At 33.2% G+C, this 19,950-nt stretch overlaps 1 protein-coding gene across 4 annotated transcripts in view; it reads right to left on the minus strand.

Annotated features, from left to right (window-relative positions):
- Window positions 1-14,608: 14,608 nt before the first annotated feature.
- LOC149552859 (E3 ubiquitin-protein ligase RHF2A-like) overlaps window positions 14,609-19,950 on the minus strand; it is a 74,651-nt gene continuing 69,309 nt past the window's right edge. For all 4 annotated transcript variants that reach the window (XM_089788384.1, XM_089788386.1, XM_089788387.1 and 1 more), the window contains one exon: window positions 14,609-15,378. In XM_089788384.1, coding sequence (XP_089644510.1) covers window positions 15,328-15,378 — 51 coding nt within the window. In that variant the 3' untranslated portion in view covers window positions 14,609-15,327. The remainder of the gene's footprint in view (window positions 15,379-19,950) is intronic.

Here is a 19,950-nt window from a genome sequence, read left to right on the forward strand (position 1 = left end):
CTCGGAGAACTAACAGTAGCATCATAGGCTCTTTCATCGATTGTTTAGTGCATGCAACAGTCGAGCATGGGGACATAGTCAAATTATGCTGTGATATTTTTGGCCCGATATAGCGTAAGAGGCTTGAAAAGGTAGTATATAGCATTGATGAGAAATTTTGGATCCCCCTTCCTAAGAATTATATGAGTTTCCCTCTAGGTGCGACAGATTTGGAAACTGCATACTGACGTCAATCACTAATAGTTAGGGACAGTTTGGCCTTTTATCAAGAATGGTTGTGCATGGAAGCAAGTATCTAGTTCTTACTTTGATGGAGAAAGATTATGGTAGATGAGGGAAAGGATTGGAAAACTAATCATCTCACCATGTTCAATGCCTACATTCAATCGGGTGTGGTCTTTGATGATCTCGATGCTCTGGTATTCTGCACGCTAAACTCTAAGAAGATGAGCAGGGCCAAGGTCAACTTTGAATTACCTCCTAATTTCATCACTGATAAATCTGATGACATCCCAGAGGTTATAATGGTGTCCTAGAAGAAGTAGGACTAGTGGTGGGTATGTGGTTAATTCTGTGTTATATGCAAGGGTCTGTTATCTCAATGCCTAGGTTCTTCTAGGGTTTCAGTATATAGTTATGTCTATCAGTAATAGGTTAGCAGATGTATTTACCTGGACCATGAAAGGAGGGTTTTGATAATCGGTTGGTAGTTCTTGTATTATCAGACTCAAGTATATAATAGTAAATATTGTTTTTGTTTTATACATCAGTTTTTTTGTTGTTTTTCTGAGTTTTTTTCTTTGTATGGTCTGAGCTTTATCAATTGATGGTTAATATGACTGCAGCTAATAGATGGTATGCGGATTTCAATTTATAAGAAGTTCTATAAAGCTATTGCAGGATATCTTGATGATTGATATTGGTTTGGAAAATTTAGTTCAGTTTGCAATAATTTTGGTATTGATGGATATTTGGTGACTATGGCATGCTTAATGTTGGTTCTTTCAACAATGAATGTTTAGTTTCCTTTCTTTGTTTACTTTAATGCAGCCTCGTGTAGTTTAAGATTTATTTTTTCACTAAAGGATATTTGATTAATTTTAGTTTTAAATCAGTTTTCGATAGTATGGCATTCCATCTAATGCTCTGTTTCGTGGAGCCACGGTGTATACAGGCTCTGAATTGTTTCAATGCTACATTTTATTGTTGTTCTATCATCAAAGGATTACATGATTCTAAGATCGGCCATGGGCAACTTGTCTCATAGGGTTTCTATAGTTTTTTATCAATATTGTGCATGCATTACTCTTAGGGTAGCCCTTTAGATTGAGTATTTTTAGGGGACTAGATCTTTATTTCGTTGTAGTCTTGAGTTTATTATTATTGTTGATATTACAATTGGTGATTAGATTCTCAGCTATGCCATTTCAGGGTATCTTATTGTACTATCATCTGATGGAGGTGTATGTATGTTTATGATCATGAACTTAGTAGTGTATGTTATATGCAGGGATTGAGGAATTTGCATTTCCTTTCTTTCGGATTCCATTATGTCTTTTGCTAAATTTGTGGTCATTTTAATATGGGATATATTGATTAATTGGCTTAGATTTAGGCTTTATGATTTAATTCTTTAGAGTAGATGAGGCAATTTATTATTGGCCTCCTCATTTAATTTAATGTATGCGCATGGGATGTATTTTATTGTTGTTTTTATTGAATAAGATGGATTTACTATATTAATGAAGACTGGAATAGATCGGCTTGGAACTTATATTTAGGTTATCCTTTTCAAGATTTTGATTAAAACGTGCTCTAACACTACTAGTGTTTTAAGCTTAATAGGTGGAATGAGTGATTCAAGCAGGTTTATGACAGTTTTATTTGGCTTTGACATTAGCTCTTATGGATTGTGACAACGGCGATATATTTGTGGAATCAAATCTTATACAATCATCAGGCGTATGCCCCTGTATTGTTGTAATTCTTTTATTTGACTAGGGTATGCCCCTTTTAATTGTAATAATATAAGACGGTTGTCTCAGGCAAGACTGGAGATTTTCTTCTCTATTTTTTCCTACCAGTGCCCGTTTGAACAGAGTGAAGCTATTGTATCTAAATTAGTGGTTTAATCAAATTAATCAAGGCCTTGGTCATTTATCAATATATATATATATATATATATATATATATTGAAGATTTATTAATTATTTTATTATCAAAATGTATTTGGAAAGTAAATTTGATAATTGGAAATTGGGATAAATAATTATTTTTAACAAAACTCAAGTTTTGTTTGATGGTTCAGTTTTATATGAACATAATTTCTAATATTAGGGAAATTTTATTTCTCTTGAAAATTCAAAAACCTTAGTAATTATGACACTGTGGAAATGAAAACTAAAACCCTATTTGTATATCGAACCTTTGTGATTTGAAAACCAAATGAACTATGAAAACACTTGTTCAATTTCTTGATGAGATGTATATTGTATTTCATATTGGGGTTCAAGTTTGACTTAGTACGTTGACCAGTCAAGATGTTTACCAGAGGCTTGGGGGATTTTGTGTTATGATGATGTAATGTATATTTTGATCACAATCTTTTATACCCAACTATTGTGATGTATTAACATATTTCTATGATGAGTTTTGATCAAATGTTTGTTAGTGCTTTCCAGTTGCTTGAAAGAACTAAGATGAATGGTGTGATTTTCCTAGTGTAACCTTTCGATTTTGACCAGTTATCTTTTAGTGTTTTCTAGTTGCTTTTATAGGACTGAGGTGATTATTGTGATTTATCTATAGGTGTTTTCCAGTTGCTTGTATAGAACTGAGGTGAATATAGTGTTTTATTTATAGGTGTTTTCCAGTTGCTTGTAAAGGATTGAGGTGAAAATTGTGTTTTTATGAGTTGTACTTTTCATGAGCTTAGGGTAGGTAATCTACATGTACATTGGGAAGTGGATTGCAATGGAGGTCGAAGCCCTAAAAAAGCTACTTGGGTAACCCATTGTAAGTTTTTTTAATAAGTGAGAGCATTTCATTAGATGGGTTTTAAATGAATTAATAAGAGTCAGTGTTTTGCCTCGCCCATGCCTTGAGTGTTAGTACAAGCTAGGATGGGAGTAGAGAGGGTGCTTTGTTGCAAACTTGCTTCATTGGTATGCCTTGTCTATACAAAAGGGTATTGATACCATATAGAGACACTAGGGGGCCAGAGTCTAGAGAGGATGCCAAGGTAACCTTAGAGTTGGCTCATGCAATGACACTTGCCCACTTGCATAGTAGATTTCCTACATGCCTTTGTTGCCTCTAGGATTAGATGATACTTGTTTATTGGTACCTTTGAGATAGATTTCTCTCAGGTTTTCCTTGAATTAGATGTTGGTTATGACTTGTGGATTGTTTCCCATTTGGGACTTGAGATTATATCCTCAGCACGATGGGAGTGGGCCATTTAGGTTCCATGAGGTCGAGTGGTAGTGTTTCTTATACTATTGAGATCTGACAACTAGATGTCATTATTGGATGTGCTTGTGTAGTTATTCCTTTCATTTTGATCTTTTATCTATGTTCGATAGTTATATTATATTGTATTGTATTTGATTATCAGAGATCTTATGAGATGATGTATTTTATTCATGATGTATATTCTTTGAGCTTTTCATACCCTATGACTTATACAACGGATGATCATACATTTTGGTTGTATCATGTGACATCTTATGAAATTGTATATTATTTAACTAGAATCATACTTATGGTTATATATGATGTGGATTTGTTATGTATCAGATTTAGTATTGATTAAACTTATATATGTGGTTCAATGTCATGGAACCCTTAGGAGATGTAATATGTTTGTGGTTTGTTTGTATGTATGTGAGTTATTGCTTATGCTATATTATCTCTTGTAGTTTTAATCTTGAAAAAAAAAAAATTGGCAAACTTAGTGAAACTTTAGGTTAATTTCTTTTGGGTTCCCTAGTGGGGCGTTACATCTGGTATCAGAGCCTGAGTTTCTACATTGGGAGCTCTGTGTATATTGCAATGGTGCTAGATGACAACTAGTCAAACTGAAATGGAAATTTAAACAACTTTATGTATCTATTACAATCTAAACACTTTGAACTTCAGGCTCGGCTACTTGAAACATAGAAAAAGGAAAAACTTGAATAACTCATGAGTTGGATTTCAAACATATCTTCTTATGATTGTGCTTTCAGGTAGCATGCCTTTGTTGACTTTGTGGATCTTTTTGTTGTTCTTTCTTGGGTGTTTATAGTGGAGTCCTATCCTCCTACGTGGGGAAAGGGTCCAATGCGATCAGCACTTTGTGTACTATAGGTTTATCTTGTTTGTAGGCTTCCAAGAGTAAGCCTAAGTTTAGGGGGTGGATGTAAAGCCTACCCCTAGTTTACTTTTCATGTTTATTATCAATTTCTTTTAGGCCATTTTTATGGTTATATTTTATTTGGTACTTGGTTATCTGATTTGATTTGGATGTTATTTCATACTCAGTTATATATTTGATGAGCTACTTGATACTCGGTTATTTCAGGGGTTTGTGTTTATTCTTTCAATGATAATGCTAGTATATAGTGATTTCAATTATTTCATGATGATAGTTAGATGGATAATTTATATGCAGTTTCTATGGTTACTCACCCCATACTTGCATGTGTATGGTGTACTAGTATGTTTTACTTTGTGTTTGACATTTCTGATGTGGTTGAGGGAGGGAGTCATAATCACCTGCTAGTCAAGATCTACACAATGTACCACTTCTCACCATTGCATATTTACTTTAGATTTATATGTATATGTACATGCTCTAATTTTATGCAAATTGTAGGTACCAAGCATTAACTTCCTTGAATTGCCAAGATGAGTGTGCCCTATTACAGTATCTCAATGGTAAAAGAGGGGAGATAATTCTTGAGTCCAAATCCTAACCCTAAGCCAATTGTCCTGGAAAGTAGGACAAGTATCTGAGCTACTTACCCTTTTGAATTCGTCAAGTGACATGAATTCATGATTTTGACCCCTAAATTTGATTTAGTACTATGTCTTTCAAATGGGTTTTCTTATTTAGGTTTTTGAGTCTGTTATGATTTTCAGTTATAATTAAATCAAATAAAAGATTATTAAATGATTTAATTTAATGAAATTTTTATAAAGAAAAATTAATTGAGAAATTAATTAAATAAAAGAATTAAATTTAAAAGATTTAATTAAAGTTCTAATTTTGGCATAATTATATTTATTTAATTTAATGATAATCTATTTAGGAGTTTCTTTTTTATAATAAACTCTAAATATTATTACTATTTAAATTAATAAATATTTTACTAAAGATGTTTTGTAATTGTGTGTGTGTGTGTGTGTGTGTGTGTGTGTGTGTGTGTGTGTGTGTGTGTGTGTGTATGAGAGAGAGAGAGAGAGAGAATAAATTAAATAAAGGTTATTTTAATTAAAATGTAAAAAGTTTGCACATAAAATTAAAATAAAATAAAATAATAAAGAAAAGGGTTTGTGTGATTGTAAAACGAAAATAAAAAAGGGAGAAAGCTCTTTATTAAGAAATTATAGCTCATTTCTCCACACACAGGTTTGGAGGAGCAAATTTCAAAAAAAAGACTTTCGAGAAAATGGGAATTTCTTGTGAGCTCTGAGCATCCAACTAGTTAGCATCAATTCGAGGTAGGATTTTGTTGAGTTTTGCATAGTAATTTCCTCTTTGAAATCTTTGTCTTCTCTATGTTTGTATGAATTTGTTTTTAGAATTTATTTGGGACGAAACCCTTGTGCAGAAATTTACTATTCTTCAAAAACATATGTGAACGAATTTTAATTGGAAACCCTTGTTTGAGATATTTCAGCGATTAGTTAATTAGATTGATTGAAATTGGTATGGGGTTTAGAAAAGAAAACTAAATTTAAATTATTAAATTTGATTGTTTCTATTTCATTGCCCTATTAGATCTATTTTGAAAAATTATCAATATATATATCTATAGAGATAATTACCATAATAATTTATAATTACTGTGATAATTATAAAAGTATAATTAAAATAATAATAATAATGATTTTGTGGGGGCTTAGTTTTATTTGTTTTTTATTAAAAATACAAATTAAAAGTATATATAATAATTTAATATTTCAGGGGGGGCACCACATCTCAACCCCACCCACAGTTGCTCTAAGTAGGCCGCACGACAACCTACTACTGCCATAGTAGCAAGTACTAACGTAAGGCAGTACATTGTTGTTGCTACTGCCGGTAGTAAAGCCTACGAGCTTTAAAAGGTAAGTAGGGTAAGTTGTTTTTTAGTTTTTTTAAAATTTAATTATATGTTAATTTATATTTATATATATATAATTAAATATTAAATATTATATATTATTATTAATAATTATTATTTTATTAATAGATTAGTAATTGTTTTATTAATAATTCATTATAAATTATTTTATTAATAAATAAATTATTATTATCATTAATAATTTAATGATTATTGTTGAATTTTTATAAAATTTAAATTAAAGATTTATTTATTATTTTATTATTAAAATGTATTTGGAAAGTAAATTTAATAATTGTGAATTGCAAAAAACTATCATTTTTAACGAATTCGAGTTTTGCTTGATAGTTCAGTTTTATATGAAAATAATTTCTAATACTAAGGAAATTATATTTCTTTTGAAAATTTGAAAACCTTAGTAATTATGACACTTTGGAAATGAAAACTAGAACCCTATTTGTATATCAAACCTATGTGATTTAAAAACCAAAGGAACTATGAAAACACTTGTTAAATTTCTTGATGAGCTGTATGTTATATTTCATGTTGGAGTTCGAGTTTGACTTAGTACATTGACCAGTCGATATGTTTACCAGAGGCTTGGGGGATTTCGTTCTATGATGATGTAATGTATATTTTGGTCATGATCTTTTATACCCAACCATTGTGATGTATTCACATATTTCTATGATGAGTTTTAATCAGATGTTAGTGTTTTTCTAGTTGCTCGTATAGAACTAAGGTGAATGGTGTGATTTTCCTAGTGTAACCTTTGAGTTTCGATTAGTTATCTTTTAGTGCTTTCTAGGTGCTTGTATAGGACTGAGGTGATTATTGTGGTTTTTCTATAGGTGCTTTCCAGTTGCTTGCATAGGATTGAGGTGAATATTGTGTTTTATCTATGAGTCTTTCCAGATGCTTGTAAAGGATTGAGGTGAAAATTGTGATTTTATGAGCTTAGGGTAGGTAATCTATGTGTACATTAGGAAGTCGCTTGCAATGGAGGTCAAAACCCTAAAGAGGCTGTCTAGGTAACCCATTGTAAGTTGTTTTAATAAGTGATAACATTTCATTAAATATGTTTAAAATGAATTAATAAGAGTCAATGTTTTTCCTCGCTCATGCCTCGAGCATTAGTAGAGGCTAGGATGGGAGTAGAGAGGATGCTTGGTTGCAACTTTGCTTTGTTTGTATGCTTTTTTTGTATGAAAGGATACTGATGTCGCATAGAGATACTAGGGGGTCAGAGTCCAAAGAGGCTACCAAGGTAACCTTAGAGTTGGCTCATGCGACGACACTTGCTCACTTGCATAGTAGATTTCCTATGTGTCTTTGTTGCCTCTGGGATTAGATAATACTTGTGTCTTGGTACCTTTGAGATAGATTGCTATCAGGTTTTCCTTGACCTAGATGTTGGTTATAACTTGTGAATTGTTTCCTATTTGGGACTTGAGATTATATCCTCAGCACAATGGGAGTGGGCCATTTAGGTTCCATGAGGTCAAGTTGTAGTGTTTCTTATACCATTGAAATCCTAGAGTTCGATGCGCTTGTGTAGTTCTTCTTTTCTTTATGATATTATATTTATGTTCGATTGTTATATTCTATTGTACTATATTTGATTATCAAAGATCTTATGAGATGCATTTTATTCATGATATATATTCTTTGAGTTTTTCATACCCTATGACTTGTACAACAAATGACCATGCATTCTGGTTATGCCATGTGGTATCTTATGTAATTGTATACTATTTAATAAGAATCGTACTTATGGTTATTCTATGATGTGGATTTGTTATATATCAGATTTAGTACTAATAAAACTTATATATGTGATTTAATGTCATGGAACCCTTAGGAGATGTAATATGTTTATGGTTTGATTGTATGTATGTGAGTTATCTCTTGTTGTTTTAATCTTTAAAAAAAAATTGTTTTGCAAACTTAGTGAAAGTTTAGATTAATTTCTTTTGATTTCCCTAGCAAAGTGTTACAAACTACCCTCCTTAAGTTGCCTTAGCTTCTTGAATGTTCATTTCTTGTAGAAATATCTTTGCTTCTTACATACTATTGTCAACCTCCACTTCACTGATTTCCTACAAGGCATTTGCATTCTTGGAATTAAACTTCTCTATCTTTCCTAGAATGAATTCCTCAAAGTTAACTCTATTGGCCAACAAGAAGGTTTTAAGATTCACTTATTTCGAAGTGAAACCTTTTCAATAGTTGGTCATGTGAAAAGTTGATTACGTATACCATAAAGCTTCATGGGCAAAATACTCATAACAAAAGACACTACTTTTATGATAGAAGAAGCGAAAAAGATATCCTTAGAAGCAAGAGAGGGGTTAGCTTTGCTTTCTTCTATGTCCATTACCACCATTTTTTACCGACAACTTTACCCTTCTCCTTATGTTACATATTTACTTCCTCTTTACTCTTCTCCTTACGCTTATGTGTCATAATGTCTCCTCCATCCTAGGAGTTAACTTAAAAATCCAACTCATCCTTGCACTAGCTTCTACTTTCAATATTTGTCCATGTGAAAGATTATTTATGCATAGCAACAAACTTCATGACTAACACATTCATTACAAAGCCACTCTCTATGAAGGAGGAAACACAAAATATGTAGGGATCAAGAAGTATACCCTATGTTTCTAATAAGTTGTCCCATTATACTAATGTCCTATGTCACAACTCTACCTTGTTTCATCATCGAAGATGTGAGAAATGTGGATGGACATTTTCCAAAGAGATTTAAAAAGAAAGAACATTTACTTTTTACAACTAAGAAGTTCTTGAAACTAAATGGCACTATCTTGGAATGTGTTGCTTACGAAGATATTTGTGACTAGCATGAAAACTACCTCAAGAAAGATTGTCTAAACCAACATTTCGAAGAAGTTGGGTTCGCTATTTTAGTTTCCTAATAAAAATCCATAACTGAAAAGGTAACATTGAGAAGAATATGAAATTGTGTAAAATTTGATTCTTGATCTCCACTAGAGGTATTATGGTGGTCATCAAGACTCTTCCATTCATTCTTTTATCTATTTCATAATGACTTCGTGTCCATCCAAAGAGCTACTATCAACATCCAACTCATGCTCACGTCACCTTCCCCTTTCTTTCTAACCTTGAAACTTCCCCTTTTCTAGAGAAGACCCCACTAGTGTCGGTTGTGTGGGATTGAACAAGCAAAGAAAAGTGTATGTGAACAGGGGTTGCCGTCTCACTCCTTAGGTCGAATCTATTTTGTCTTTGTGACCCCGGCAAACCCCACCCACATCTGTAAGGCGATCAGCTTTTCGCAGATCTCGATATCAAATGCCCTCTTCAGATTTCGATCTCCCAATAGCTGGTGCCCTGACGACTAGTCACAGCATAGAGCCCACCAAAATAGATCGATATTTCAGCAATGAACTGGCTTTGCTAATGGATGGCAGAACTTATTGGGTGTGATTAAATGAATCCAGCGTTCACAAACTCTCTCTACAACGTTTAATAACATGGCCAATCTAACCAAGACAGTTTATAGAAATGTTAACAAATTAATGAAAGTGAAGGAAAAGAGCATTAAGATCAACTGTTTTGCATTTGGGTCTATGGATGGTGTCTGAATATAGAATTATTCCTTGTATTTGGGTCTATGGATGGTGTCTGAATATGGAATTATTCCTTATTTCTAGTGAGAGACATTTACTGTGTGACAAATAAGATGTACATATCTTGCCCTGTTTGAATTTTGAACATGCGATCTCTAATTTAAAAAGTATACGCCCTTCCCACTAGGCCAATGCTAAGAATATAGAGAGGACACATAAATGACAAGGGAAATGACAGTAATAAAAAACTTATTCGCACAATCAACTATCTAGCCTTTAGGACGTTACCAATAAGTAAGGTACTCTCATAAGCTATAACTTATGTATTGGAGCATCTTAAGCACTTGACATAGGCTTGGAAAATTGGAAGAGATGTGTCACTCAATAGAATAGAATGAAGACTTAATATGTACAAGATCAAAGAAAGTCTATACCTTATGTATTGGAGCATCTTAGGCACTTGACATAGGCTTGGAAAATTGGAAAAAGATGTGTCACTTAATAGAATAGAATGAAGACTTAAATATGTACAAGGTTAAAGAAAGTCTATGGAATAGTAGCCTCTGAAATTTTAGCATTTTGATCTTTTACAATGTAGTTTGATAAAGAGCTCTCCCATTTTCACGTCCCACTCAATATTGAATAAATTTTGGAAAAGTTTTGTTACTGCTAAATCACTTATATACCTATTTGTTAAAGGTGCTTGTCATGAAAAAGGTGCTACAATTTCCCAACTCATTGCCATTAGTTGACCTACTAAATCTTTAGAACATTGAGACTTCAATCAGCTCAACCTGAGACATCTTTGTGAAACATTGTTATGTTGAATGAGATATCGAGACTTTGTTACATGGGATCCATCCTTAGATATCCATCCCCATCCCTGGAGGCAATTCAAGCATAGTCCAAGGTTGGGGGACATTTTGTAGACAACCCCCTATATGTAAAACTAAGAAATGTCCTAGGATTTGTATCTACAATTGGAAATAGTAGGAAATAAGGGATGCCTAGCCCTCCTCAAGGCAATTGAGGACATCCCAAACATACCTTAATTATTCTAGGGGTGGTTAAATGTCACTCACGGAAAATAAAATATAATTTATTTATAAAATTATACTAATTAAATATATGTTAGGCTTGAAAGGGGCAAGGAGATCCTAGAGACCAATAAAATATTTGATATTGCTATACAACATGTACACTTACAAGGACATAGGTAAGAGAGCCACCTCATGTAACATACTAAGTTTAAAATAAATATTGAGTTATACAATACATAGAGGACCCCATTTGCCATATTAACATAGGTTGAAGCTTGAAACTATTTAAAAGAGTTACAACAATAACTTTGGTAACCTCAACATAGTTGATCTCTAATCACAAATGAGTAAGAAGCTTATAGCTAAAAGATTCAAATAAGATATCGACTAGTACACTCACATCAATTACACCAAGGTATGTTATTTTGTCACCTTTTTTTAATTTTTTTTAAAGAGGGCTTGTAAACTAAATAAAACTTCCTTGCGATTCTAAAATTCCAAATACGTGTTATTCTAGAACTCCAAAGAAGTATTATGCATACCCTTCACCTTGTCTTCAAAAATTTGCAAAATGTCCCCTCATCCTAAAACAAATGCTTGCTTCAATTTGCCACCAATTTAATCATTAATAAATTTGAAAATAAAAAGACAACAAACATGGATTATATCATGTTTGCAAAATCATTTACCATGAACTACAATAGGGTTACAATCCTTTACTGGGTAAGAGTGGACATAGGGTCAGAGTTTATGCAAATATAACATCTAAACAACACAGTGAAATGGTAAGATTGATTTGAGATAAAAATGTCACTACTAGTAAGAATGAGAATCATTCATCCAAAATATTGCAATCTATTGATAATTATTCCAATGTGTTATTTGGAAAGAGTTATGATAGAGGGAAGAGATAACCCACTTCAATAAGTAATAAACATAGTGGTAAAGTTAATAAGCTTGAAATAAAAAGAGCAAGTTGATGTAATAGTTAAACTTTTGTATGTTTGTGCTACCCCACTTCATTTGAAAAGCTTTCCTTAACTCCAAAGTAACTAGACAATCTTACATTCCTCGTGGAGAACATGGATTATGTGCTTGCATGACAAATAGTATTCAAATGTGAACATATTGATGGAGAAGATGAGACAAACATGGTTGAGGGTTGGCGTTTCATCATCAAATAGGTGGACTAATATTCGACATCAGACACTAATAAATGTTAATTTTACATGTCCAACTAGTTCATACTTCTAGTCATTGATTTCTTTAGAAAACATAAGAAAGTTATTATCAAATTCCCATTCTAGAGTAGACCATATAGGAGGTTGGGTTTTCTAATATTGTGCAAACTATTAAAGATTCAAGTCATGTTTGTAAATTAGCTAGTTTGACAGTTGACAGCAATAACATTTTTTGGTTTCCATGTATACATCCTTTGAATAGTGAGAGATTGGGTAAAGATAGCAATGGCCAAAGCAAGAGACACACAAATGTTTTTGCATAACCATCACACTACATTCACATTATTCTAATCTTGTTCAAAGAAAGGAAATCCTTAAACTAATTGACACAAGATATGTTGGCTATTTATTTTGTTGGGAGAATCTTATTCGAAGAAAGGAAGTCCTTAAACTAAATGATAAAATATAATGTTGGCTATTTATTTTGTTAGGAGGTTAAATGTGCAAAATGCTCTACAATCCATGATGATTTGTGTAGGGTAGAAGCAGGCTCAACCAAGATGGGGGAAAAAAGTGGAAAAAAAAAGGTTCTTAATAGTGTTAATGTCACAATTTGTAAAAATTGTTTGCAAATATATACTCTATTGTACCATTTATTGTAGGGGTAATCAAGTTTGTGGATAGAGACTAATTGTAATAAAGAGAATTCTGAGACTTCTAATAACATGTTGGATCAAATGAGACAAGCAGTTTGTGTAAAGGATCTCAATTTACAATTCTGTGAAAAGCATGTCAAACCTATTGTCACAATGGCTGAAAACATTGTACACCTCTCTTCGTATGTTTGTGTATACTCTTTATCCAAAGTGATTCACTCTCAAATTCTTCTTTCTAAAGATGACAAGGTAATGAATAGTATTATAAAGGCTTGCTGGAGAATAACAAGAAGAAGCCAACCATATTTCAACAATAGTGGCTTCAACTTTCCAATCTTTAAGATATTACATTCAGCAAACCTAAGGCTAGGATAGATATAGCCATTTTTCCAAAGAAAAACCCCATTGAATGCTAAAGATTTCATGGTCAGAACACACCACAATTGCAATGATTGAGAGGAATTGACCCACCATGCCTTCATCCACTCAGTCACAAGGAATGTGATTACCTTTAAACGAACAGGAATCTAGTTGCAGTCCATAATGCCTTGAGACATCAAAACCAATATACTACTATCGACAGACTCTACAAACACATTATTATGTTGATCCTAAAGATGTTAGATAAATTGACAAGAAAGTGCAACCAGGATTGGTCAAGATCTCATCAGATTAATGACTTCAACCCAAGAGACACAAACTCAGTTATTTTATATTGATAGCCTGGTTGAAGCATCGTTGTACTTAAAATTTTGACTATTTGAGATTTGAAATTAAAACTTTAAATTTAAATTTAATTTTGAGAACATGAAAATTAAAACAATCAACTATTTTTTCAAATAATATGCTTCTGCTATATACTATTGTCACGATTAAACAACTATTATACTGCTGAAATATTACTGTATACTATTCTGAGCCCCCCCCCCCCCCCCCTCCTCTCTCTCTCTCTCTATACATATATAGATACACACACGTGTAATATTGTTTTCCCCCACCTCCACCATCCCCAGAATAAGGCCCTCACACTGCCATCCCTGAAATGCATTCCCTGCAATTCCCGTCTCTATCCCTAAAATGCCATGGAACATAGCGCTCGGAATGATTTTTATTGTGGGCTCATACTCCTTTGGGGTCTCATCTGGTTGTCGTAAAATAATCTAGAAGTGTGAGTCAACATGACTCATGACTTTAGACATCTGGAAATCAATGGGTCAGACAACAGATATTTCTGATCATGGAAGTTAGATGAATTATCCTATTAACCAAACTTGAAACCTTAAATTTGATAGATTAAATGTACACTTCAAAATGGAATCCGCTATCTCCAAAAGCACTGAACAATTCAGGCAATGAACAGGAGCCAGAATCAATTAAATCAATTAAAATTTCAAACAAGAGAGAAGCATTTTTTTTAATTCAACTCTCTGAGAGTTATAAGGGAAAGAATCAATTCAAATTTCTTCAAACATTTGTAGTTCAATTTCATACAAGAATGTCAAGGTATATTTGAGAACAAACGTGCAGCTTATAAATATAAACCCACAAATTTTGAAGGTACCTAATGTCAGCATATCCACATGCATCTGCCAATCAAAAGAGGTTTGCATGTAAAGAAACTGCAATATTATACTTAAATAATTATCAGATTAAAATCATGTTCAGATAAAAAAGAAAGACATCTTAAAAACAAATGCTACCAAACAGACACATGCATAACAATCAGGGACATTAAAAGTTCACCACTGGAACTTATCATTGAAGGGAAAAAAAAATTACGAAGTTTAGTAAACCAACAAAACTACCAAATTGTTCCATAGTCAAATAGAATGAGTCTGTTTTATTATTTTTAAGTTTCTGCAAAAAACCTATATGCACTGTCAAATTTTTCAAAATCCAGCTTTAAATTTCCAGTCTCAATCAAACATCATGACTTGGTGAAAGAAAAATATCTGAAAAATAAGGCCCACCTGTACACACATTTAAGTGTGTCTATCTTACATCTTAAAATGGATCTTCTAACACTTTTACCCCATTATTCATTTGACATCCCACATCCCTTTCCTTACACTTCTATTTGTCCCAATTTCCAATACTGTAACTGAAACAACAATTTAATACATTAAAAACACTAGAGATGGCGTTAACCAAGAACTTCGATTTGTATCACTGAAGCTGCGGTATAATAATTGCACTCCAGGTCAGATCTGAGTATTTGACGGTATTTAATAGATCTGATCACCCCCCATTAGGAAATCTTATGACTTTTCGCTACACAAAAATTACTTTTTTCTACCTAGCATAGACTTGGAGTGCAATTTACAAGTGCACATGGATTAATTACTTTATTGCTTGAAAAGCTGAAACCATACAATTGCAACTAGGAGAATCATTTCTTTAGGCTTATAAACGAGTCAAAAGATGAACAAGATTCGTTATGTCTCTTACATGACATGACGGCAGGTATCAGTATCATTGTGTGAATGAGACAACAGATGTTATGATTGTTTTTATCCCACAATTTGATACTACATTGCATGCTGCATACCATTTCCAACCCCACTGTTGTCTTCTACATCCTGTACAAATTTATAATGTCTAAAAAGGTCAGAAATAAAAAAATGCAATGGTCTGAAAAAACAGAAACAACGAAAGTGACATTCTTGCCACAAAAGAAAGTATACACTAGACATAAAAGAGACTTCAATACTAATTTCAAATGCATTTAATACTAAAAAGGTGCAGATAATTATTTTAAGCTTAAAAGAATAAATATTTCACTGTAGATCTAGAGAGCAAAAGTTTCTGAGAAAAAAATGAGATTAGAACACACTCTATCATGTAAGAAGTAACGTACAAGTTGCTATAATATATAAAAAGAAATTTATACCAGCTATAGAAAAGGGAAAATGTTGTGATTGATACAACGCAGACACCATACCCAACCCAGCCATCTCTTAAGGGAAACAATGACGTAGGGAAGACCAAATCATAAGTAAAAGTAATATTCCAAGAGACATCACTTTGTAATATCACTCCAAATAAATAGTTGGTCAATGATTAGCAACCCTCAACAAACTTCCCATTCACTGTAGCCTGTTAATCATTATTAATGCTTGTGCTCTGTTGGTAAACAGATTTGTCACTGTGAGATTGTCTCTGAAATTGACCCTGTTCGCCATGTGAACAGTGACAATTGTGCCAACAGTTGGAGAGACTGCAATTGATCACTATCAACTTGCAATCTTCCTCTGCATTTGAATGGGGCAGCTCCCTCTTATGATGTGGCTATTTGGGATTTTTGTGTACTTTTCACCAACAAGTACGAAAGAAGAAAGCATAAAACTAAACTAAATGAATAACGGAAACCCCAATGATAAACCTATGCATACCAAATGGGATTCCACAGTGGATAACTGATTATAAGGGGATTTTAAGTAGATAAATGTAATGATGACAAAACATGAATAACAAACCTTGACATACAAAAAGATATGCTATTTTGATATATTCATTACAAGATACTATGAAATGAATACGTTTTGTCAAATTTAGTACATAGAATAGGAAGACTATCATATTGCACTGTTACACAAGAGATCACTGATTCAATAAACGAGAAGTAACTGAATTAATAAACAATGAACACATTCAAGACATATGAATATATGAGTTCTTCATTATTTTCTTGAAGATATACAAGTTTAAGAACAGTATAATGCAAATCTAGAAGTCCCTTTACAAATTTCTCCAGCATTTCCCCTTCATAGAGTTTCCCTCTCTTCATAACAAATAGCCTTGCATTTATAGACTTTATAGAATAACTAATGCAAATTCTAGGTTAATAACTAACTCATTTTTATGCATTTTGAGAAGGTTAATTAGCCTCAAGATTTTGGGCAAAAATGGTCAACTTTTTAACCTTGCCCAAAAGTGACAAAAGTCACTATCTACAAAAGGAGATTTTAAGCCTATAACATCATACAAGGAACAACATATTGGATTTCTTGAAGTGGTTTTCAATCTTCATCCTCTTGGCCTCTATTAACTTTGAATTCGATCTGGGCCATTTGAGTAAGTCTTATCTCATTTTACTTTCTTCATTAAGGTGCAAAATTGCTTAAGCACATATATTTAAATGTCGACCTCCATCATTATCACATCGTGAACATTAACTAGAATTTTAAAGGTTTTGAAAAACTTTGATTTTCTTTTCCCAATCAGCTGTAGCTCCTTTTTCTTCATAGCTTGTAGTTGCAAGTATGTCTCGACTAGGAGAAAAGTACTACTCTAATATGTGTTCCACAGTAGTCAATCTTTCAATATCAGTCTTTCTCATTTTTCTCAAATCCCATATGCGTGATTTTCTATTAGTTGAACTGGTGGACACTATATGCAGTTTCTGATGTGAAAATGTGACGAATTTGAAACACCTCCAACTCTCTTATCCAGCATCTTCATTGTTCCATATCTTAGGAGAAATTTAAGTAATTGACTCACACTTTCAGTGCACTGTACTTGCTGGAACAGCTCATAGAGCCTTCATAATCAATTTGTTTTCCTGGACATGCTTCCATGCAATCTCCTTGAAAGTACAGCCTGAGTTGGCCTAGTGGTGGAGAACTTGTACTCTTGAAAGAGAGGTCACAAGTTCAAATCCCACTGGGGGGTAGGGTATGTACGCCTCGTTTGTAGCGCCAAGCGCCTCTCGAAAAAGAGTACAAGGTAGTCCCATATCACTGTCACCATATGTAAACCCAAAAACTATGGCATAGTGTCGTGGACTATAAAACCACCTTACCTTTTTTTTTTTTTTTTTTGATGAGCTTTCTGATTGGCACTAATGATGAGGATACTACCACATGGGTGTGGAGTTTTGTGTTCTGCAAATTATACTTTCTTAAAACTTTTAAATACCATTCACCTAATTGTTTTCATGCATATTCTGCAACTATGGTGGTCCATTTAAGCACCTCAACAACATCTTGTGGTGTATTGTGGGAGAAATAATGTTGCTTCTCCCAAAAAGTCTTGTGATTCCTTATCACAATGTTAATGGATATACATGCTCCATTTCATAGTTCCCATTTGGTACAAGTATGTTACATCCCAAATTCTTACTCTTTTAAAATAACCTTATAGCCATTGTATTATTGTTCATGTGAATGGCAACTGGTTAGTTAAAAGTTAAAACAATCAGATGTTATGATCTTGTGACATGGAAATTATGGTTAACCATTTTGATTCACATGAAAATGACTTGTTAGTTGTTCGTTGCTATTTCAACTGAAAATGAATGCTTATATTTGAAGATAAATGATAGTGTAATGGTGGTTAGCTGTTGTGACAATTATGAGTTATTTTTGTTTTTAGCTATCCTGATTTAAAATGGAGGAATATGTTATTATCATGGAAATATTATTTTGGATGCAGGAGCAGACGAAGGGGGGAAGCATTGCTAAATGATTTAAGGAAAGGGGAACCAAAACAAAAGGTCCATTGGCAGATTATCAGGTATGAGCTCTATCCACCTTGATAAAGGATTTAATGGCTAGGCAACATGGAATATACCTTGGACAATCATGAGCTACCTAGTCGGGTCTTAATGCAAGAAAACATTTAAACAATTATTAAAAAGGGAGACGTTGCGTTCTCTTTATTTTTGTAGCATTAAGTTGTTGACAGAATGTAAATCTATATATACTAAGACCATGATATTTTAACACCTATAATTGCTCCTACATGTATGGAGTTGGACATACATATGTACACGTGTGTATAAAATAATATATTGAAAGAAAAAGAATCACATGATTTAAATTACACATGCACGTGTATACATATAGGCATAGGTGTATGTACAGTTATAGGTAACATCAAATAACATGATGCCAATATATATCATATTTGATATATATATCAACCTTGAGTAAGTATAGTTTTATGTCTTTTGTCGTCTCCATGACGTTGAGCAAATTGTCAACTTAATATCGGCCTTAATCATTTTTTGAAATTCTTTTAAAGATTTTTTAGGAGTTACTAGTGACCGATGGATGATCACACTTTGTCACTCCCTTTCTTATAACTAGGGGAGCATGCGGAGATATATTTGAACATTTCTGCTACTAATGTAGGACTCTCTCTCTCTCTCTCTCTCTCTCTCTCTCTCTCTCTCTCTCTCTCTCTCTCTCTCTCCTCTTTTCATAAGTAAAAGACTCTAAGTTCATAGCATATCATCTATCATACGGATGTTGTTATATCATCATTCTTGTTGCACATACGATACCCCCAAGCTACAAATTAGCCACAGCGATTGTTAACAGTTCAGAAAACAAATCGTGTGATTGAAGCTTGTGGTGACATGCCACAATCACTGAATGTGAATATCAATTCTTAGGTCATGTTACCATATGCCCCAGTTTTACTTTCACATGTACTCTTCCTTTCTCTAGTTATTTCCAAGATTGTTATATTCCATGTTAGTGAATGATCATCATGTTATCTTGTATCCACAATTCATGGATAAGAAATACTAGCTTTATCCGAAGACTTTGTATAATGATGCAGAGAGCATAAAAAACTATTTTATTTCCCTTCATTTATTTTTCTTTTAATGTACATCGGTGGTGGATATCATACAAACTCGCACAATCATGATCAATTGACATTCTTTTTACCTCCTAATTTCTTAGCAATCACAGCCCAAGAGGCATATCGTGTACAATATATATATGGAGCTAGTTCTGATATAATTCATGAGACATCAATCTAACTTGTATAGTGGTATAATCCATATGCCATCGAGACAAGAATCAGACTTGAGTAAGTAATTATGGTTGATATGTTGAAATGCATTATACACATACAAATCTCCCAAGATACACCCTAGACCAAGAAGGTCAAGCATGAATGGGTGGGGAGGAGAAGTGTCCCTGCAAGAATAACTTTAAATGTCAGTAACAAGAATAAATGAATAATTTAAACTACATCGTGATTGTCCAAATATATGTATTTTTCAGTTGTCAAGTTGAGTGGTGGGTGATCAGGCTTATACACTGCCCATCTAAATCCTTAGCCAAAGTAGGTTTGAGGCATGCTTGCCGCAATTGATCACTAGAGGTTAGAGGGGAGATTGATGGGGGATATCCATT

Source organism: Cupressus sempervirens, chromosome 6, assembly GCF_028749045.1.
Source record: "Cupressus sempervirens isolate cs-2001-9-10 chromosome 6, ASM2874904v1, whole genome shotgun sequence".
Taxonomy (NCBI): Eukaryota; Viridiplantae; Streptophyta; class Pinopsida; order Cupressales; family Cupressaceae; genus Cupressus; species Cupressus sempervirens.